The sequence below is a fragment of the Geotrypetes seraphini genome, chromosome 4, assembly GCF_902459505.1.
Source record: "Geotrypetes seraphini chromosome 4, aGeoSer1.1, whole genome shotgun sequence".
Classification (NCBI taxonomy): domain Eukaryota; kingdom Metazoa; phylum Chordata; class Amphibia; order Gymnophiona; family Dermophiidae; genus Geotrypetes; species Geotrypetes seraphini.
The window spans coordinates 184,600,188-184,623,138 of NC_047087.1; the positions used below are offsets into that span (position 1 = coordinate 184,600,188).

General features: G+C 41.6%; 1 protein-coding gene across 12 annotated transcripts in view; it reads left to right on the forward strand.

Annotated features, from left to right (window-relative positions):
• The window catches only part of COL13A1 (collagen type XIII alpha 1 chain), a 646,904-nt gene that overhangs the window by 221,712 nt on the left and 402,241 nt on the right, over positions 1 to 22,951 (forward strand). For all 12 annotated transcript variants that reach the window (XM_033940521.1, XM_033940520.1, XM_033940522.1 and 9 more), the window contains one exon: positions 8,001 to 8,051. In XM_033940521.1, coding sequence (XP_033796412.1) covers positions 8,001 to 8,051 — 51 coding nt within the window. The remainder of the gene's footprint in view (positions 1 to 8,000; positions 8,052 to 22,951) is intronic.

The window sequence follows — 22,951 nt, forward strand, 5'->3', positions numbered from 1 at the left end:
TCTCAAAAACCTCCATACCCGCGACCCTGTCTCCCAGGCTCTATCGTTGGCTCACTGGCTGTCCATAGCCAAACATTGTGAGGGGCATAATCGAAAGGGACGTCTAAGTCCGTTTACGTCCATCTCGCAAGTCGTCCAAAGTAAAAAACAGCTTAAGACACGTTTTCAAAAGATAAGTTCAAAATATTTTTTCGTTTCAAAAATCGTCTAATTATACGTCCTGCCGATCTGATCGTCCAAGCCACTAAATCGTCTGTCTTTATACCACATTTTCTTCCAACTTTCCGTCCAAGTCCAAAACCCCTAGAACAAGCCCTGTTGGATGTGGGAGAGGTCTGAAAAGTGATGGACTGCACACCCAAACATGCCACCTAAATAGTGGGGTACCTTACAGGGCACTGCTGTGAACTTCACAAAAAGGGTGCCATGTCTTCTCCTCCCTACAGCTCCCTTATTCCGTCTAAGTTCTGTCTAGGCTCTGTTACAAGTGGATTGATTTTTCCACTCTGTCAAAAATTAAAAAGACTTAATTACAAAGCAGGGGACACTCGATGAAGACTAGGGGACACTCGATGAACTCGAACAACTTGGAATCCAAACTTTTTTTTTTTATTATGAACCATTGTCTGCAAGAAGAGAAAGAAGAAATCATCTTTGCTGTTTATGCCTGCCTGATGCCTGATGCATTATGGGTATGTACCAGAATTGTATTCTAGTCAAGGACATTCGACTATGTCAGCCTGTGTGAATCTTGGGGGAGGCATTGCTCCTGTGCTGCTGTTATCTATGAAGGCGCCTCTTCCCAAGGCCTGTATGAGACTTTACACAGAAAGACTATTCATCCAAGTTCTGTTTCTGGATTGGTCCTGAGAGGTCATCTGACGATAACCAAGGAGAAGGTGCCCAATTAATTGATATTCTATGCTGAGGTGTAAGGAAGCTTGCATCTTAACATTGAATTCTCTGCACATCTTCCATAATAATTAAGACCTGAAAAGTACCTCTTGTGACTTAGCTCTCTGAGGAGAGTGAAAATAAAGGACTGCTTTTGAAACAGATTTGGTTTTTCATCACATAAGGAAACTGTTGCTGACAACCTAATTTACAGCTGTTCCAGTGACCGACGGACTTTTATTCCTAATCAAGAGAATTCATATCCTCCGTGCTGAGAAGAAGACTTCCATCTCCCTGAATTTGCTAAGGCCTAATCTGATGGTGAGAACAAAGGAAATTATCTATATTTTCAGCTGGGGTTAGATAAAAGAATTCTATTGTTGTATGGGATAAGGAAGTGAAGTTCCTGGGGTGATAAGCTATTTTTAGATTGCTGCTAATCAGGAATTATTATTATAAGGAATTATCTAGTGTGTGTAAGAATTAGTTACTCATTTATCTAGCAAAAGTTGTATGATAATTATGTACTGAGTTTCATTATGTATTTGGATATTTTGTGAACAATAATTAGTTATTATTTACTGCTGACTTATGAATTATATTTTTCTATAATAAAATATTTCATATAGCCTTGGTCTGTTTCGTATAAGTAGGCAAAGATTGCTGAATCCGGAAAGGTGTTTATGGTGTATCCTAGATACGAGATATGTGCATGTGATTTCTTTACGCTACGCTGATTAGTATACCCATAATTCTACCTACAGAATCAAAGCTTCCCCTCTGACGCAGCTTCCTGTTTCTGCTTGGGAGGGAAGCTTTGGGTTGAGCAATGCTTGCAGTTCCTGTAAGGCCCGATCTTGCTGTTTCTGCCACGTGGGCCCGATCTTGCTGTTTCTGCCATGTGGACCCGATCTTGCTAATCCCGGCCAGGGTGGACCTGATCTTGCTGTCTCTGTCAGGGGGGCCCAATCTTGCTGTTTCTGCAAAAACAAATCCGGTGTGTTTACTGTTAAATTTATTTGAAAATCTGAGTTTGTGGGACCAAGGAACGGATTAATCCAGTTTCTATTATTTTCAATGGGAAAAATTGTCTTGGAACTCGAACGATTTGGAACTCGAATGGCATTCTGGAACAGATTAAGTTCGGATTCCAAGGTACCACTGTACTTTTAAAACCAATTGGAGGAAATATTTTTTCACTCAGAGAATAATTAAGTTCTGGAATATGTAGCCAGAGATTGTGGTAAGAACAGATAGCGTAGCTGGTTTTAAGAAAAGTATGGACAATTTCCTGGAGGAAAAGTCCATAGTCTGTTATTGAGAAAGACATGGGGGAAGCCACTGCTTGCCCTGGAACGGTAGCATGGAATGTTGCTACTCTTTGGGTTTTGGGCAAGTACTAGTGATCTGGATGGGTCACCATAAGAACAGGCTACTGGGCTCGATGGACCATTAGTCTGAGCCAGTAAGGCTATTCTTATATTCTTATCCTCAATATGTGTTGTGTTCGGATAGAAACTTGTATTGAAAATTCTTGCACTATAACTGTGGCAAACTGTAACTCTTAAACTGTATGGGCTCCTTTTATAAAATGCCGCATGCGCTAACCGCTACCGCCTCCTTTTAAGCAGGCGGTAGTTTTTCAGCTAGTGCACACCATAGCACGCGCTAATCTTGTGCGTGCGCTAAAAACGCTAGCACACCTTCGTAAAAGGAACCCTATATTGGTATTAGATCCCTAGTATGTGTCAAGTTAGGATATAAAACTTGTATTGAAAAAACTTGTAACTATGGCAAATTGTAACCGGTTAACTATATATTATGTATGTTAATCTGTAACCCATTCTGAGCTCACTGGGGAGAAGGGGATAGAAAATGAATCAAATAAATATTGCATTCTTGCTGATGGTGTTATTGGTTTCCAAATTTCCAAGTTTATTAATCATTTGAAATACCGTCTATCATACAAATAACTAAACAGTTTACAACAAGTTCTGTAGTAAAATATAACAAAAAAAGAAATAAAAGCAGTATAAAATACAATAAAATAATATAGCTGAGTTTCAAGAACCAACGTACACTAACATTGACCATTAGGAAAAGGCCACTGTGAAGTAAAATTACATTGAGATAAAAATAAAAGAAAAGGGGTGGAGGGGGGCGGGGAAGGAGAAGGAGAAGACAATAGGATGGGGATTGCTTCTCAAGATGTGTTTGTCATTTTCCACTGAAGCGGTTGGCAATCTCTGCTAAAGGAGTCTAATCTTAGGTTATGAAGACGTCTTGTAGAGAACTTTTAACCAAATGACAAATAGCATTTAATAGGAATACATATATCAAATAAAAGGACAGCTTCTGGGTACCCAGGTTAATTGTCGGTTTTTCATGGGGAAGAAGATATTCTGTTAACTTGAGGTTGGCCCCAGTAATAATGTTGGCACTTGTTAGGGTGTAGAACCTGTGGTAGCAGTCTGTAGATATTACTATTGTGTAGTCTACAGTGGTCAACTATTGTTGTCCCCCTCCCCCTTAGAGGGCAAGTTGGTTGCTACAGGCTGTCTAGGTAGTAACTTAGTGGGTGACTGGTTTGGATTGCTTGCATCAATCGTTAACGTGTCATGTTTATTTCCTTTCATTGGATTGAGCTGGATGTTTCAGGTTTTATACAAAAGCGAATCAAAAATTAAAGGCAATTGTTAAATTGCACAATAACTGGAACAGAGCTAGCAAAATGCAATATATGCACTTGTACATTGCCTGTTGGATAGTTTGTCCATGCACAGTACAGCACTTGGCTTTTAGTTGTGTGGCAGTTATGAGGTCAGAAACATTGACACTCCATTGCAAGATTGCACCATCAACGAATAACGTGTAGTAGTGCACTTTCTTTGAGCAGAGGGAGTGAAACCTGTGGAAATTAACCATCGGATATTGACTCAGTATGAACATAGTACCATGAATCAACAAAAGGTTTATGAGTGGGGAGAAAGGTTTAAAGTGGGAAGAACAGGTGTAACCAAAGGAGGTCGTTCTGGTCGCCCATCAACATCGCACACACAAGAGCACATTGACAGGACGGATGTCTTAATTAGAGAGGACCGATAGATAACGGTGTCTCAAGTGGTTGCAAATTTGAAAATGTAATGTAATGTAATTTATTTCTTATATACCGCTACATCCGTTAGGTTCTAAGCGGTTTGAAGAAAATATACATTAAGATTATAAATGAGAAGTAAGAAGGTACTTAAAAAATTCCCTTACTGTCCCGAAGGCTCACAATCTAACTAAAGTACCTGGAAATTAATAAAGAAGAGAAAATAAAGATGGTTGAAAAAAGAAAAATTCTATGTGAATTTATAGGATGGAAATTAAACTGACAGTGAAGAACTGTATGAAAAATACATATGGAATTCAGTTAGAGAGGGTAGGTTACAATCTATTTATGGTATTTGTTTAATTGGAAGGTGTTAAGGTGGGTAATTTGGGGGAAGGTTATCTGAAGGTAGGTGAATCTTCTGGAGGTAAAAGAGGAGGGGTTAAGATATTTGGATGAATTTTTTGAAAAGCAGGGTTTTGATTTCTTTTCTGAATGTTTTGAAGTTGTCTGATATTGTCATAAGATTGGAGATGGAATGGTTGATTTTTGCTGCCTGTGTTGCCAGAAGGCTGTCAAACATTTTCTTGCGTTGTGTGCCTTTGAGTGGGGGGAAGGCGAAAGGGTTCGAGGTTCTTCTGTGTCTTGAGGTGGAGATTTGGTTTAAGCGGTTATTTAGATAGGAGGGGGAAATCATTTATGGATCTATATTTGCATTAATGCATGGGTTGCCAAACAGCTTACTGATCTACACAAGCAACAGCATGTTGAGATAATGACCCAGTTCCTGAGACAGTATAAAGAAGATCCAAGATACACTTCTCCCTCCATATTCGCGGTTTCGATTATTCGCGGTTTTTCGCTTGCTGGCTCTTCCCCCCAAATTACAGTACTTCATCCATGAGTACGGCACCTTTTAGAATACTAGGCATTTTGCAAGTGCAATCCGTCCTTTGGCAGCTTCAGACTGTCAACGTTTCTGGACTCCTCCCCAACTTTTTTAACTTTCGCATATGTTGTTTGCGGTTTTATCATATTCTCGATGGTTTTTAACAGAAAATCGTGAATAACATATGAGAAAGTTATTCGCGGTTTTTCCATATTCGCGGGTCTGGTCAACCCCATCACCACAAATACGGGGGGGGGGGGGAGAAGTGTATTCTGGAGAGAATTATCACTGACTATGAGACATGGGTGCATCCCTGTGACTTGGAGAGCAAAAGACAAAGCCTGATGAAGTAAAGGAAGCGGTGCTCAGGTGGCTTCGGGAGCAGCTGAAAAACTTCTCTGCAGGAATGCAGAAACTAGTTGAATGATACAACAAATGTGTCATCTTGCATGGGGACTTTGTGGAAAAGTGATATGTTCAGTTGCTCACAGTTTCTTCTATTAAAGGTGTTAAATGTATTTTGCCTTTACTATTGATTTACCCTCAAATGTCTTCATAATAAGTCTGCACACAGGGAGAACAGAATAGAAAACTGAATAAAGAAATAAATTGATAGGCGGTATATAAATAACTAATAAACTTGGTATTCTTTGCTATGTACTGTATATCTAGCGTGATATAACAAAGCTCTAAATCTGTATCCATCCCTTTTACAAAACCGTAGCATGTTTTTTAGTGCTGGCAACAGCTCTGATGCTCATAGGAATTCTTTGAGCATCAGAGCTGTTACCGTCACGCTACAATTTTTGTAAAAGGGGGGTATCATTGCTCTCTTGCATTGCTATGGTGCATCTCCTGTACTGCTCCGGTATGTTTCCCATTCAATACCTCTCTAAAAGTATGCTGACTTACTGGTACTCTTGTTTAATCTTTTATGCTTTCCTTCCTCCCATTTTTCCTTTTGTTTGGTACTGTCTTTCTTTCATTGTCTTTTTCCCTTTTCATCTTTTATTCTTTTCTATTTTTTCCTTTTTTAATTCTTGTCTTGTTTTTCAATTAAGAACTAAAGAATTGCCATTCTGGGCAGACTGAAGGTCCATCAAGCCCAATATCCTGTTTCCAACAATGGCCAATCCAGGTCCCAAGTACCTAGCAAGATCCCAAGTAGTAAAACAAAATTTATGCTGCTTATCCTAGGAATAAGCAGTTGATTTCCCCAGGTCATCTCTTTTAGGAAATTCTCCAAACCTTTTTTAAATCCCACTAAGCGAAGTTTCAAGTTTCAAGTTTATTTAAATTTGATGGTTCGCTTAACATTTCTAAGCGAATTACATAAAAAAATACAATTGGGGTAAAAACATTAAAAAAAGAAAATTAATATAATTGTTATTTTAAGTTAAAAAACAGTGCTTTCTTATCTGACAATACGGACAAAACTGGATAGGATTGGGAAAGAACATTAGGGAAAAAAAGTTACAATATTTTGTTTCCTAGATAGAGGAGAAGAGAGTTGGAGGGGGAAGGGTAAAACAATAGGGTTGGGATATAAGTAAAATCAGAAATTTTTAAATTATCAGAGAGAAAAGAAATTTTTTTTTTTTTTTTTAGAGGTTAAATACAGCTTTAAAGAGGAACGTTTTTAAATTAATTTTAAATAAGTTGAGATCTTTAATATTTCTAATGTATTAGAACTGATTTCACCACATTCTCTGGCAACAAATTCCAGAATTTAATTGCACGTTATGTGAAGAAATATTTTTTCTGTGTGGCGCAGTGGTTAAAGCTACAGCCTCAGCACCCCGAGGTTGTGGGTTCAAACCCACGCTGCTCCTTGTGACCCTTAATCCCCCCCATTGCCCCAGGTACGTTAGACAGATTGTGAGCCTGCCGGGACAGAGAGGGAAAACTGCTTGAGTACCTGAATAAATGCATGTAAACCGTTCAGAGCTCCCCTGGGAGAACGGTATAGAAAATTGAATGAATGAATAAATAAATAAATAAAATTCATCATATGCTCCCTAGTCCTAGTATTTTTGCAAAGAGTAAACAAGTGATTCACGTCTACCCTTTCCCCTCCACTCAGTATTTTATAGACCTCTATTATATCACCCCTGAGCTGTCTCTTCTCCAAGCTAAGGAGCTCTGGCCACTTTAGCTTTTCCTCATAGAGAAGTTGGCCCATCCCTTTTCTCATTTTCATTGCCCTTCTCTGTACCTTTTCTAATTCTGCTATATCTTTTTTGAGCTACAGTGACCAGAATTGCAGACAGTATTTTAGGTGCTACCGTACAGAGAGCGATTACAAGGACATTATAACACTTTTATCTTTGTTTTCCATTCCTTTCCTGATAATTCCTATTTGCTTTCTTAGCCGCCACCACCACATATTCAGTTGAGTGTTTCAATGTATCCTCAGTGATGACACCTAGATCCTTTTCTTGGGCAGTGACTTCTTACGTGGAACTTTGTATCAAGTAACTATAGTTCGGGATCCTCTTTCCTACATATATCACTTTGCACTTGCTCACATTACATGTCATCTGCCATTTTGACACCCAGTCTCACAAGGCCTTCTTGCAATTTTTCACAATCCTCTTGCAATTTTAACAACTTTGTATCATCAGAAAAAGAAATTATCTCACTAGTTATTCCCATCTGTAGATCATTGGTAAATATGTTAAAAAGCAGCAGTTCCAGCACCAGACCCCTGGGAAACCCCACTATTTACCCTTCTCCATTGAGAATATTGACCATTTAAACCTGCTCTCTGTTTTCTGTCTGTCAACCAGTTCTTAATTCATAATAGGACATTGCTTCCTATCCCATGACTTTCTAATTTCCTCAGAAGTATTTCATGAGGTACTTTGTCAAATGCCTTTTGAAAATCCAAATACACAATATCATCCGGCTCACCTTTATCCACATGTTCATTCACTCCTTCAAAGAAATGCAATAGATTGGTGAGGCAAGATTTCCCTTGACTAAATCCATGTTGACTTTTTCTCTTTAATCTATGCTTATGTTTATGTTCTGTAATTTTGTTCTTTTCTTTCTTTCTGCCATTCCTTTTTAAGTTCTTCTCTGTAAAATATTATCTTTCTCTTTTTCTCTCTATCTCTGCAGGGAGTTCCAGGAGAACCTGGCATGTCTATCATAGGACCCCGTGGGCCTCCTGTAAGTGCCTCTTCTAACATTTTTTTTGTTACAGTGTGATTTATGTGTCAATGGGTTTTGTGAACAAAATTTCAGATAGGAGATAGGTGATAAGGAATTTCTGCTATCATTTCTAAACACCATTTCTAAACATCATTTCTAAGTAGGAAAATGGATGTCATCTAAGTAGGAAAATGGTCATCTTAGTAGAAAAATGGATGTCCAAGCCTTGATATTCACAATTTACAGAGTATTTGAGGGAACTACCAGTGGCTTAGAACAGTAGCATATCAAGGGCAGGGTGGTGAGTATGGTCAACCCCAGGTGCAGCTAGTAAGAGGGTGCATGGAAAAACCATGGGGCCACAGTCTACACACATGCGGCCATTGGCTCTTCTGGCCCCCTGTCTCTTATGACATCAATTTCTTGTTCTGGGACAGGGGATCGGCAGAGCTAATAGCCAAGTGCATGCAGACTGCAGCCCTGTGAATGCTCCACACATATTACCAACATCAACACCATCACCACTACTTGGAGCAGGGTGGGTGAAGCGCCTGGAGGAGGGGGTGTTCTACCCAGGGTGGCAACCAAGCCAAGTACACCCCTGAGTCAGAAGGCAGTTTTTTTGGTGGACCAAGAGTAGGTTGGATGAGCATGCATTTCATCTCCTGTCTCCCACTCTTGCCCCGCTTCCTCCCTTACTCCTCCTCACTTGCTCCCTAATGCCCCAAAACTTACAAATTCAATACTTTAGCTGGAGGTGATCACCAAGCCCCACCAGCTGAAGACTCTGCAGCCCCAACTACTCCCCTTTAGAAACCTGTGGCAGTCAGCAAGGATGCTCCAAGCCACCAACACCAGCATCCACTGCATGCTCAATTTTTGAAAATGTGCTGAGTATTGCAAGAGCCAAGCATGCCAGTGTCACAGTGCTGTCACTAACTGCTGTGGTTTTCTTGAAGGTGGGCTGCTGATTCTACAGCTGGCAGGGCTTATTGGTCATCCCAAATAACACAAATGGTATACCACTGCTGGGTGAACCTGAAGCAAAGCACCAAAACTTGTCAGCTTGTTCAGAATGTTTTAAAAGCCAAGGAAGTAATCACAATTGCCCTCTCAATCATTTCTCCAAAGCCTAAGTCCAAATGAGTAGTTATGTGACACATATGACTCAAAGCAGGCCATAACTGGGTTCCACAATGTAGGCGCCTTGATGCCACATGTTGAGCATTAATTCTATAATGGCATCTGGGTGCCAAGAGACCATAGGCACATTTACTTATGCCATGTCATTGGCAAGTCACAAATGGGTGTGTCCGAGTGTAAGAAGCTATGTGCAGAACTTACAGTATTCTATAAGCTATGTATGTAAGTTGGAAACACGCCCATTCCCCTCCCATGCTCCACCCACATGCATGCCCCATGGTGGTTACATGTTAAAGCACTTATGTGCTGTTTCAGACTAGCACATAGAGCACTTTCATTAAGTGACAATTTTCTTTTTTATATATTTTTATTTACAATATTTTTAAGTTAAAATTCCAATGTTTTTACACTTGTAAAGCAATCAGAAATATTCCAAATAACAGTCAAACTCCATTACATATAAAGAAACACAATTCAAAATTAAACACAAAATATAGATGAGGAGTTCTATGAAAATCACAAGAAAAAGATAAGATCAATTATTATCAAACTGAACTAAGTACAGATAAGTGGTGAGGTTCCAGCTATAATCAAAAGCAGAATTATTTGGCTGCCCATCCCAGAGAACTGGTGACAGCTCTCTTACTGCTGATAAACTTCGAGAGTTGAGAAGGATTGAAAAAAAATATATTTCACAGACCTGTACTTTATAAAACATTTACAGGGATAGTTCAGGGGGAAAAAGTGCACCTAGTTGTAGAACACCCAATTTTAGTAACAAATTCTTTCTTTTCTGTGACTCCTTAACTAGATCAGGAAACAAAAAAGTTACAGAAGTAACTGACCCTGACCCTGAGGTCTCCAATATTTCAGAAACATTTAAAACATCACTGTCTGCACCCAAGTCTCCTTGTGAAGGCTATGTTTCTTTTTATGATGTTGGCAAATAATAAATGCTTGCAGAAGGAAATGTCTCTTCAGATAATTGCAACACTTCCTTAAGATAACGTTTAAAAATAACTCTTGCTGTAGTGTATTGAGCTTTAGGAAAATTAATTATTTGAGAATTAGTACATCTTACAGGATTTTCCAAGCTCTCAATTTTATGTTTCAATAAATTATTTTCCATCATTAATGATGAATTAATAAGTTGAACATTTTCTAAATAAACATTTTGCTCATTCAATGAAGATTTAAATTGTTTTGCTTGATTCTGCTATAATTTTATGTCAAAAATAGTACCATTAATACTCTAATTCATAACAGCAAAGTGGGCCAAAAGCCCTTCCCCTAATTCAGAGACTGCAGTCCAGATTGACTCCAATGTGAAAACCAGCAGTTTCAGCTTCCAGCTCAGAGGCAGGCATTACACTCACCAGTCAGCGATGGAAATAGATGGCCCTCTCTATGTCTCTGTCAGATTCCTTTGTGGTAGAGAGAATTCCAATATCTTCTGCTGAATTCTCTCTTCAGATTGCAGAAGGCTTACCAAAAATGGCTGTGGTGGGGGCATCCATAAATCAGAAGTTAAAGATAGTTCCAAGCAAAAGTCTGCGACCACTCCTTCTAGCAACAGCAGCGGCGATGAGCCTGCCAGCAACTCACCAATATTTACTGGCTTACCCTTGTTCTTTTTTGCTATCACAGTCAAAATGTAGGAGCATTCCTGCACCATTACCACCATCTTGACTCCTCTTAAGTGCCAATTTTCTCTGCATTTATTTGCACAAAGAGCACATAACTGGAAGCACCCCGTTATAGAATTGCCCTGATAATGGGCTCCTTTTACGAAGCCACGTTAGTGGCTTTATTGCACGTGACTTTTTATCATGCGCTAACCCCCGTGCTAGCCAAAAAAAACTACCGCCTGCTCAAGAGGAGGCGGTAGCAGCTAGCGAGGCCGGCAATTTAGCACGCGCTATTACACGTGTTAAACCGCTAACGCGGCTTCGTAAAAGGAGCCCAATATGTTTTAAAATAGCAAATACATGCATATTATTCAGGCCTTCCCAAACCATGACCATAAAACATGATTCTTTCAGAATTATGCATACCGTGGATAGATGGAGCATTTAAAATCCTGCACATTCCTTCCAATCTGCCCAAAAGTCACATTCATTATCAATTCATTAAATTAATTAAATTTACAAATTCAATAGTGAGGGGAGGAGGGGGGGTTATTTTACTATTACATATTCTATAAGATATTTGATTATATGGTAGGAAAGGGTGGGAAGGGGGGTGATAAGAGTTTATGTTTTGTACCAATGATGATTATTAAGTGATGTATTTATTGTCAATTTGTTTGAACATATGTCACACTTATTGCAAGTTTGAAAATGGATAAAGAATTAAAAAATAAAAAAAAAATTCATTAAACCAACAATGATTGTGCCACTTTCAGGATACAGACTCTCAGAAGTCCATCCTGATCATGCCCAGCACTGCCTTTAATTCCCCACAAAGCACCTGTCCTGCCCACATAACATATCAATAGCCATGAGGTTATTTAAGTTTTGTTTTGATACCAACCTCTTTTTTTTTTAAGGCTCCTCTGTGTTTATCCCACACTTTTTTTTTTTTAAATTCTTTATTCATTTTTATAGCTTACATCAAGTGTATCAAAAGGTATCAACCATTTTAACTTAAATATATCACTTGAAATTCTACAATTCTTCATATTAAATAGAATTATCCCTTTCCCTCCCATCCTTTCAACATCTCATAACGCTTATACCATATAATAAAATCCCCCCTCCCCCCCCCCACCCCATTCTTACATTTGTACAAATCAAGGAAAATAATACTTATTCATTGCAATAATTTGTTAATGGCCCCCACACATCTTGAAAGCTATTAAAATTTCTTTTCTGAATAGCTAATGTTCTTTCCATTTTATAAATATGACACACTGAATTCCACCAAAAACTGTAGTTTAATCTATTCCAATTTTTCCAATTGCATGTTATTTCTTGTATGGCAACTCCTGTTAAAATAAGTAAGAGTTTATTATTTTTGGAAGATATTTGGCTCTTAGCCCTCTTAGACATTCCAAATAGTACTGTATCATACGATAATGCCACATGATTTTCTAATAAACTGTTAAATTGGCCCCAAATTGATTTCCAAAAATCCATAATAAATGGACAATAGAACAATAAATGGTCTAAAGTCCCTGCTTCAAGATGACAATGCCAACATCTATCAGACTTAGAGCAATCTAATTTTTGTAAACAAGCAGGGGTCCAGAATGCTTTATGCAACAGAAAAAACTATGTTTGTCTCATAGATGCAGACATTGTACATCTCATCCTCCAAGACCAAATCCGTTGAGACACAGTAATTTGATGCTTAATCTCAATGCACCAAATGTCTCTAAGACCAGTCTTTGGTTTTTTTTATTCATAAATCCAGATATTAATTTGTACCACACCTTTTTGATTTCTGACACTTTTTTGTCTCCACCACCTCCTCTGGCAGAGTAATCCAGGCATCAAGACCACCTTCTCTTTAAAAATATATTTCCTGATGTTATTCCTGCACTTATCACCCCAACATCTCAGTTCATGTACTCTAGTTTTACCACTTTCTCATTTCTGGAAAATATTTGTTTGTACGAAGATTAAATGAAAAATAATGCTTCCACCTTCATAATTCATCAACTGATAGCAGAGATGATATGCTACCTGAGTTCACTTGTTCTTTGAAATCTCTTTCTTCACCTCTGTTGGTAAAAAGTGTCTGTATGAAGAGGGTTCTGCTATTACTTGTGAAATGGAAGCATGCAGTGAGCAATTGTCAGTGCAATTTAAGAAATTTAACATGATAGAATTTCTGTTAGAGGAATCCTTCCAACTGAAATTCATGACCACATGCAGGTTGTTTAAAGTGATGACTGTGTTGATGTGAGTACAGTGCATCTCTAGGCCAAAATAAATTAAAGATTGTGGCTGGGAAGGGCTGATTTGCGTGATGAATAACAAAGTGGACAACCTATGAAGGCAACTGGCGAGTCTCACATGAGAAGGGTGATGGACTCCTAAAGGACAATTAGAGGATCACTCAAAGGGACACACTTGGCATTTCACAGGAACAGGAGGGGCTACATTATTGATATTCTTAGATATCACAAGTTTCTGCAAGATGGACTCCTCGCAAAGAAATCTGTCAGTCAGCAATTGTCTCAATATGAGAATGACAGTGAGGAATATCTTCAGAAGATTGTGACAGCCAATGAAACATAGGCTTGCCATTATGAGCAAGAAGCAAAGTGTCAATCCATGACAGAGGTTCACCTGCAAAGAAACAATTCAAAACACAGCCTTCTGCAGGAAAAATCATTGTTACAGTCTTTTGGGACATAGAGTTATTCACATGGATTTCCTTGAACCTGATGCAACCATCAATAGCATTACATTGCAACCCTGAAAACTTTGAAAGAACGAGTACATAAGAACATAAGAATAGCCGTAATGGGTCAGACCAATGGTCCATGAAGCCCAGTATTCTGTTTCCAACAGTGGCCAATTCAGGCCACAAGTACCTGGCAGAAACCCAAAGAGTAGCAACATTCTATGCTATCGATCCCAAGGCAAACAGTGGCTTCTCCCTTGTCTGTCTCAAAAGGAGACTGTGGACGTTTTTCTCAGGAACTTGTCTAAACCTTTTTTAAACCCACCTATGCTAACACTATTATAACATCCTCTGGCAGTGAGTTGCAAAGCTTAACTATTTGTTTATTGAAAAAAATATATTTCCTCCTATTTGTGTTAAAGGTATTTCCATGTAACTTTATTGAGTGGCCTCTAGTCTTTGTAATTTTTGAAAATGTGAAAAATCGATTCACTTTTACCCATTCTACAACACTCAGGATTTTGTAGACCTCAATCATATCCCCCTCAGCTGTCTCTTTTCCAAGCTGAAGAACCCTAATCTCTTTAGCTTTTCCTCATCCGAGAGGTGTTCTATTTCTTTAATCATTTTGGTTGCTCTTCTTTGAACTTTTTCGAATTCCACTATATCTTTTTTGAGATACAGTGACCAGAATTAAACGCAGTATTCAAGGTGAGGTCTCACCATGGAGATATAGAGGCATTATAATATCTTGATCTTATTTACCATCCCTTTGCTAATAATTCCTACTATCTTGTTTGCTTTATTGGCCACTGCCGCATACTGGGCAGAAGACTACAGCATAATGTCTACAATGACACTTAAATCTTTTTGGGGGGTGCTGACTCCTAAGGTGGACCCCTGTATCTGGTAAATATGATTTGGATTATTCTTCCCAATAGGCATCAAGTTCATCTGCCATTTGGATACCTAGTTTTCCAATTTCCTAAGGTCTTCTTGGAATTTTTCAGTCTGCATGTGTTTTAACTATTTTGAATAGTTTCATGTCATCTGCAAATTTAATCACCTCTCTTGTCATTCTGATTTCCATATCATTTATAAATATGTTGAATAGCACCGGTTCCAGTACAAAGCCCTACGGCTCTCCATTATTCACCCTCCTCCATTGAGAAAACGACCATATAGCCCTACCATTTGTTTTCTGTCCAATAACCAACTCCTAATCCACAACAGAACATTGCTTCCTATCCCATGACTTTTTAGTTTTTTCAAGAGTCTCTCATGTGGTACTTTATCAAAAACTTTCTGGAAATCTAGATATACTACATCAACTGGTTTACATTTATCCACATGTTTAGTCACATCTTCAAGAAATGAACCAAATTGGAAAGGCAAGACATCCTTTGGTTGTGCCCATGTTGACTCTGTCCCAATAAACCATGTTCTGGAATTTTGTTCTTTGGTCAGAATAGAAGTCAAGTTACCAGTCTCTATTTTCCTGGATCAACCAGACAATTTTTTGATCTAATCCTCCATCCAAACAAAGTTTTTAAAGTCTAGAATCTTTACTTTTGAATGAGCCCTCTCTATACCCATTTTAATATTAAACTTTACCATGCAGTGATCACTGGATGCTAGATGATCACCCTCTGTAATATCAGAAACACTTTCCCTATTTCTAAGCACTAAGTTCAGTATGACCCCATCCTGTGTGGGTTCTATTACCAATTGCTGGAACAGTTTCTCCTCCTTGTAGAGAATTCAGGGTCTCCCTACTTCTAGAAGACCATGCAATAGGGATATCCCAAACAACATCCGGCATGTTAAATCACCTATTAGTAAAACTTCCCCTTTTTAGATATATTCTGAATGTCTACTTTCAAATCTCTGTCCACTTCTTCCGTCTGTGAAGGAGGCCTGTATATCATACCAATATAAATAGATTTACCATTCCCTCTTTCCTAATTGATCCACAGTGCCTCTTCCTTGCCTTTCAGATCCTGCAATTGTATGGCTTTAATATGATCTTTAACATATAACACTATTTCCCCTCCTTTTCTTCCTTCTCTGTCTGTCCTAGTCATGGTTCTTCATGAACCATGTCTCTGTTGTCGCCACTATATCCAATTCATCATCTTCCATCACAGCTTCTAGATCCAGAATCTTGTTTACCATACTTCAAGCATTAGTATATACTGCTTTCCAGACATTGCCCCCTTTTCTCATCTCTGTAAAGGTATTCAATGATTTACTTACTAAAGGCAATTTCATCTGAATGATCTTCAGTCAATGCTCAGTAGGCCACTTTATCTCCCAACTGGTGATAAGCTTCCCTCATGTAATCCACCGTGTCTTGCAATACAATAGCTCCTCTCTTCTCAGCTTTACAAATCTCCATGACTGTATTATATCAGAAACCATGAAGAACCAACCTCTCATCCTTTGTCAAATTGTTTCTGATCCAAGGTGGATTAGATTCCAATTCATCCATGTTCCTTGTGACCATGGGCAAGTCACTTAATCCCCCCATTGCCCCAAGTACATTAGATTGTGAGCCTACCAGGACAGATAGAAATGCTTGATTACCTGATTATAAACCACTTAGATAACCTTGATAGGCAGCATATAAAATACCCAATAAAAAAAGTTTAAAGCATTATTTTAATTTTTTGTTCATTACAATATCTTCATTTAAACAAAAATTATGGCGGTGGAAGCATTACTTTTCATTCAACCCTCATATAATGATGTGTGTGGCACAGTGGTTAGAGCTACAGTTTCAGCAGCCTGAGGTTTAAATCCCACACTGCTCCTTGTGACCCTGGGCAAGTCACTTAATCCCCCGTTGCCCCAGGTACATTAGATAGAGTGTGAGCCTACCAGGACCAATGGGAAAAATGCTTGAGTACCTGAATGTAAACCACTTAAGTTATAAGTGGTATATAAATACATAAATAAATTAAATAATAATAATAATAATGAATAAATAAACATCTGTATCACATATTCCCTATCCCTCTTTTCTCTAAGATATCATATTCAAGCCATCTTTTCTTTTATCATATGTCTTTTGGTGCAAACCCCATACTATTTTGGCACCTTCCTTTGAGCCATTTCAAGTCTTTATGACCCGTATTTTATACACGGCACTACCAGCGACCGCCACCTACAAAATGACCACTGATCACATGTCGATCACACAATATTATCATTTATAGAATCATGGCTTCGTGAAAGGTAGGCGTCGGAAATATAGGCCAAGATTTTCAAGGCCTACATTTTTGGCACCTACATTTCATGTGAACCGCAGCTACGGAGGCGCTTTGCAATGCCTAATCCCACTTCCAGCGTTATCCACGTCTACAGTGGGGTTAGGCATCGTAAAGCTTTGATGCAGGTGCCTTTTATTTTAGGAGCTGGAAGACACCTACATTTTTTCTTAAATGCTATTTTTTTTAAAAAACGGCGTTTTGCACTTAAGTTAGGGGCTTTTTATAGAATATGGGCCTTTATGTCCCTGTAAATAATGACTTTTGAAAATTGCTAGTTGGATAAATAAGGCTATTTACATGTGCAAATGCTACTCAACCCTTCTAAAATGACCTCCATAATGTGGCTACTAGTTTTCTTTAAAGGATATTTTTGCATACAAAAATACATTTATAGTTGTTAAGCTGTGAAAGTGAAATTATTCCCTGTTGATGAGTTAAGCATGCAATTGGCTCATGTGGCTCATGTAACTTGAAAGATGAAAATCTATCATTTGCTTTGCTAGTAAATGCTAGGCTTATAGTGAAAATGGTTAGTGGTATGGTCTTGCACTGTTTGCCTTGGTGCTTCTCACATTCAGTCTTCAAAGATAATAATTTGAACATAATTGGTGTCTTTAATCTAAACAGGAGCCTAATTTAGAGTTCTAGCATTTGGGGAATATATATGTATGTCTATGTTTATGTCCCGCTGCTGAGTTTGATCACTCAGTTGCAATTTTCTGCGTAGAAGCTGAACAGAAGCTGGTATGAAAGAGAAAATCAATTGCTCAGAGGCGGCTGGTGAAAGTCGTATAATCATCTCACAACTGAAATGCACAGCTTTTGAAGCTGTGTTGGCTCTGGGTTTTGCTTTTGCTTTTTTCTAAATGCATTCGTGATTAGCCTTAGACACAACACAGTCAACTTGACTGAAAAAGTGTTCTCTCCATTTTCTAAAGTATAATGCTTATAAAATTTGTATGATGTTCTGGGTATAATAGCATATTACCATTATATAGTATTAACTAGTTTTTTAGCCCGTTACATTAACGGGTGCTAGAATTGCCTCCCCTCCTGTCCAGCAGCACCCCTTACCTGATCCCCCTATCTAGTAGTACCCCTTCTCCCTGCCGGGACAGACTCGAAAGAGGAGCTCCGCCCCCTTCCAGCAGTCTTGCTGAAGACTTTGATGCAGGCATGTGGTGGTCTGTTGGCGGGCCGGGCTGCTGTGTTCTAGGCCGAGGAACCTTTCCTCCGGGGACAGCGGGTGCCTCGTCTCTGGCCAACGAGCTCATCATGCACATTTTCTTCTCCCAGACTGGCTGCGGGCCTCAGCCACCTGCTCGCGCCGGCGCGAGTGCCTCTTCTACCCAGCGTTCTGACGTCAGCTGGGGTTCAACATGCGCGTGTCGTCTGCACCTCGATTTCCTCACGCGAAAGGGCGAGCCTGCAGGTCGAGTTCGCCGCCGAGAACTACTTAAGTGCGAGGCGGCGGCCGTGGTGACAGGAGGCAACGCGGAGCCCGAGGCGGATGCTGGTAGCCCCTCCTCATGCTGGCAGGATGACCTGCGCGCTTCCCCAGTGCAGGTGCTGTGTGTTCTGAGCAGTCCGTGAAGTGTAAGGGATCCGGAGCCGGCAAGCCCGCACATCTCCTTGGGGTCTGCGAGAGAGAGATGCGTTGTAAGCGCGCATGCGCACTCCTGCCGACCACGGAACTACAGGTCAGGGATCAGGGAACACGCTGGTAATAATGCGCATGCGCGCTTAGCATTTTATTATAGTAGATGGCGATGAATTCATTGCTTTATGCATAGTTAATAATTCACATTTAGATGAACCAATTTTTAGTGCATCCTGTCACCCTCCTCATTAATAATAGCATACAGTATATCACAAAACGGTAGCATGCAGCTTGACTTTCATCAGCAATGTTGGCTCTATAGAAGTCCTTTGATTACCGTATTTTCACGCATATAACGCGTGCGTTATACGTGTTTTTACAAACCGTGCATAACCTTGCGCGGTATACGCGTGAGCGCGCTATATAAAAATTTTTTTACATAGTTCCCCCCCCCGACGCACCCCCACCCCAAAGGACCGCTCGCACACACTCCCACCCGCACCCGCACCCCCACCCTGAAGGACCGCTCGCACCCCCACAGCCTCCCGACCCCCCCCCATCATGTAGAAGCTCCTACCGGTGTCCTGCTGCTTCCTCTTCCGGCGGTTCGCCCTTTCTCTAACGTCAAGCCTTCTTGCCCCGCCGACTCCCCAACACGATCGGGGCAAGAGGGAGCTCAAGCTCTCTTGCCCCAGTCAACCGTGGCACCCCCGACATGATCGGGGCAAGAGGGAGCTCAAACCCTCTTGCTCCTGCCAACGGCGGCACCCCGACACGATTGGGGCAAGAGGGAGCTCAAGCCCTCTTGCCCCCCGACACGATCGGGGCAAAAGGGAGCCCAAGCCCTCTTGCCCCGCCGACTCCCCAACTCCCCGACAATATCGGGCCAGGAGGGAGCCCAAACCCTCCTGGCCACGGCGACCGCCTACCCCCACCCCGCACTACATTACGGGCAGGAGGGATCCCAGGCCCTCCTGCCCTCAACGCAAACCCCCCTCCCCCCAACGACCGCCCCCCCCAAAGAACCTCTGACCGCACCCCCCAGCCGACCCGCAACCCCCCTGGCCGACCCCCCATGACACCCCCACCCCCCTTCCCCGTACCTTTGTGTAGTTGGCCGGACAGACGGGAGCCAAACCCGCCTGTCCGGCAGGCAGCCAACGATGGAATGAGGCCAGATTAGCCCATCCGTCCCAAAGCTCCGCCTACTGGTGGAGCCTAAGGCGCCTGGGCCTATCAGAATAGGCCCTGGAGCCTTAGGTCCCTCCTGGGGGTGGGGCCTTGGGCACATGGTCGGGTTGGGCCCATGTGCCTCAGGCCCCGCCCCCAGGAGGGACCTAAGGCTCCCGGGCCTATTCTGATTGGCCCAGGCGCCTTAGGCCCCACCAATAGGCGGAGCTTTGAGACGGATGGGCCAATCCGGCCTCATTCCGTCGTTGGCTGCCTGACGGACAGGCGGGTTTGGCTCCCGTCTGTCTGGCCAACTACACAAAGGTACGGGGAAGGGGGTGGGGGTGTCATGGGGGTCGGCCAGGGGGTCGCGGGTCAGCTGGGGGGGCGGTCGGAGGTTATTTGGGGGGGCGGTCGTTGGGGGGAGGGGGGTTTGCGTCGAGGGCAGGAGGGCCTGGTATCCCTCCTGCCGTAATGTAGTGCGGGGTGGGGGTAGGGGTTGCCGTGGCCAGGAGGGTTTGGGCTCCCTCCTGGCCCGATATTGTCGGGGAGTTGGGGAGTCGGCAGGGCAAGAGGACTTGGACTCCCTTTTGCCCCGATCGTGTCGGGGGGCAAGAGGGCTTGAGCTCCCTCTTGCCCCGATCGTGTCGGGGGTGCCGCGGTTGGCTGGGGCAAGAGGGCTTGAGCTCCCTCTTGCCCCGATCGTGTCGAGGAGTCGGGGAGTCGGCGGGGCAAGAGGGATTGACGTTAGAGAAAGGGCGAACCGCTGGAAGAGGAAGCAGTGCAGGCGCAGGGCTCACGGAAGGGCCGGGACCGCCAAGAGAAAGCAGCAGGACACCGGTAGGAGCTTCTACATGATGGGGGGGGGGTCGGGAGGCTGTGGGGGTGCGAGCGGTCCTTCAGGGTGGGGGTGCGGGTGCGGGTGGGAGTGCGTGCGAGCGGTCCTTCGGGGTGGGGGTGCGAGCGGTCCAGCGGGGGGTGAATTGGACGTCGGGGGGGGGCATCAGGCTTTCAGGGTGGGGACAGGACTTCAAGGGGGAGAGGAGAGTCGGGGCGGGCGAAAGGAGAGTCGGGGTGGCCAGAGGAGAGTCGGGGCGGGCGAAAGGAGAGTCGGCCAGCATGCGCGGTATACGGGTGTGCGCGGTATATAAAAATTTCTGTACATAAATTTGTGTTTTCCGCGCGCTATACCCGTGCGCGCGTTTTACACAGGTGCGCGTTATCTACGTGAAAATACGGTATATTCATCTGCCTTCACAAATGACTATGGAATACTATTATCCACATATTGTTTCTTACTTGATTGTAAAGTACTGTCTCGTGGCATGCTGTGGTTGTTGTTTAGTCCTATTAAAGAAAAGAAAATAAAGTCCTGGTTTTCATAACAGTACCATAGATTTTTTTGACACCCTGCTTGATTTGAAATGTGATTACCCTACTGTATGAAGACTCTGTGGTGAGACTGTACAGTTTGATTAGTTTGATACAAAGAGTTTTTCTTCCTTCCAAAGTTTGCTACAAGTTTTGATTTCATGTGTTATAAATGAAAAACTATTTGTTAATATTCATATAAGTGTGGAGGGTTTTTTTGCCAATGAATGATTATGAGTTGGTCCATGGTTTGACCTTTGGCTCTTATTCGACTGAGGCTTTTTTCCACTTTTTGTTTGGAAGATTGTGACGATTGGCTCTCACACTGGATTGAGAGTGCTTGATATGTGATATTAGTCCAGTACTCTTTTTGTTTGAATGATTATCAGTAATTGAAATCGCCCATTATTATACTGTTGCCCAATTTGCAAGCCTTTCTAATCTCTATAAACATTTCTTCATCCTTCATTTTTTTCTATCCTAGGGAACAGTATTATAATCCTACCAGTCTACATGTACTGTATTCCTTCCCTTTAAACAAGGAAGTTCTATCCATAAGCATTCCATGCTGTTATCTGTGCCATGCAGAATATTTTATTTGAATAAATTCCCATTTTAACCTGTAAAATACCCCCCCCCCTTTCCAATTTGATCCATGCTGTCATTGTGACATACATGCCCTCCTCCATATACGCGGGAGGTTATGGGGCACAGCTCCCTCACAAATAACAAAAATTTACGAATAACTTTAGGGTCGAATCTGAACCACCCCACCTCCCTCCCAGAACCTTCCACACTTTAAAGCCATGAAGGTCTAGCAGTGAAGTGGGCCAGGAGCGATATTAAGAACATATGAAGAGCCTTTTTGGGTCATTCCAATGGTCCATCAAGCCCAGTAGCCCATTCTCACAGTGGCCAATCCAGGTCACTAGTGCCTGGCAAAAACTCAAAGAGTAGAAACATTCTATGCTACCGATCCAGCGCAAGCAGTGGCTTCCCCCATGCCTTTCTCAATAACAAACTATGGACTTTTCCTCCAGGAAATTATCCAGATCTTTCTTAAAACCAGCTATGTATCCACTCTTACCACAACCCTATGGCAATGCGTTCCAGAGCTTAACTATTCTCTGAGTGTCCCCTAGTATTTGTCATTTTTGACAGAGTCAAAAATGGATCCACTTGTACCTGTTCTACTCCATTCAGGATCTACTTGTACTCGTTCTTTTCCATTCAGTCATATCTCCCCTCAGCCGTCTCTTTTCCAAGCTGAAGAGCCCTAACCTTTTTAGTCTTTCCTCATACGAGAGGAGTTCCATCCTCTTTATCATCTTAGTTACTCTTCTTTGAACCTTTTCTAGTGTCGCTATATTTTCTTGAAATAGGGAGACCAGAATTGAACACAATACTTCAGGTGATGTTGCACCATGGAACAATACAGGGGCATTATAGCATTTAATCTTATTAACCATCCCTTTTTTAATTAATCCTAGCATCTTGTTTGCTTTTTTGCCCGCCGCCACACATTGGGCGGAAGGTTTCATCGTATTGTCTGCAATGACACCCAGATCCTTACCTTGGGCGCTAACCCCCAAGGTGAACCCTAACATCAGGTAACTGTAATTTGGGTTATTCTTCCTAATGTGCATCACTTTGCATTTGTCCACATTAAATTTCATCTGCCACTTAGACGTCCATATTCCAATTTCCTAAGGTCTGCCTGCAATTTTTCACAATCTGCATGCATTTTAACAACTTTGAACAGTTTAGTGTCATCTGCAAATGTAATCACCTTACACACCTTTACAATTTTCAGATCATTTATAAATAAGTTAAATAGCATCGATCCCAGTACAGACCCCTGCGGCACTCCACTGTTTACTCTCCTCCATTGAGATAAATGACCATTTAACCCTACCCTCTGTTTTCTATCCAATAACCAATTCCTAATACACAACTGAACTTTGCCACCTATCCCATGATGCTTTAATATTCTCAGGAGCCTCTCATGA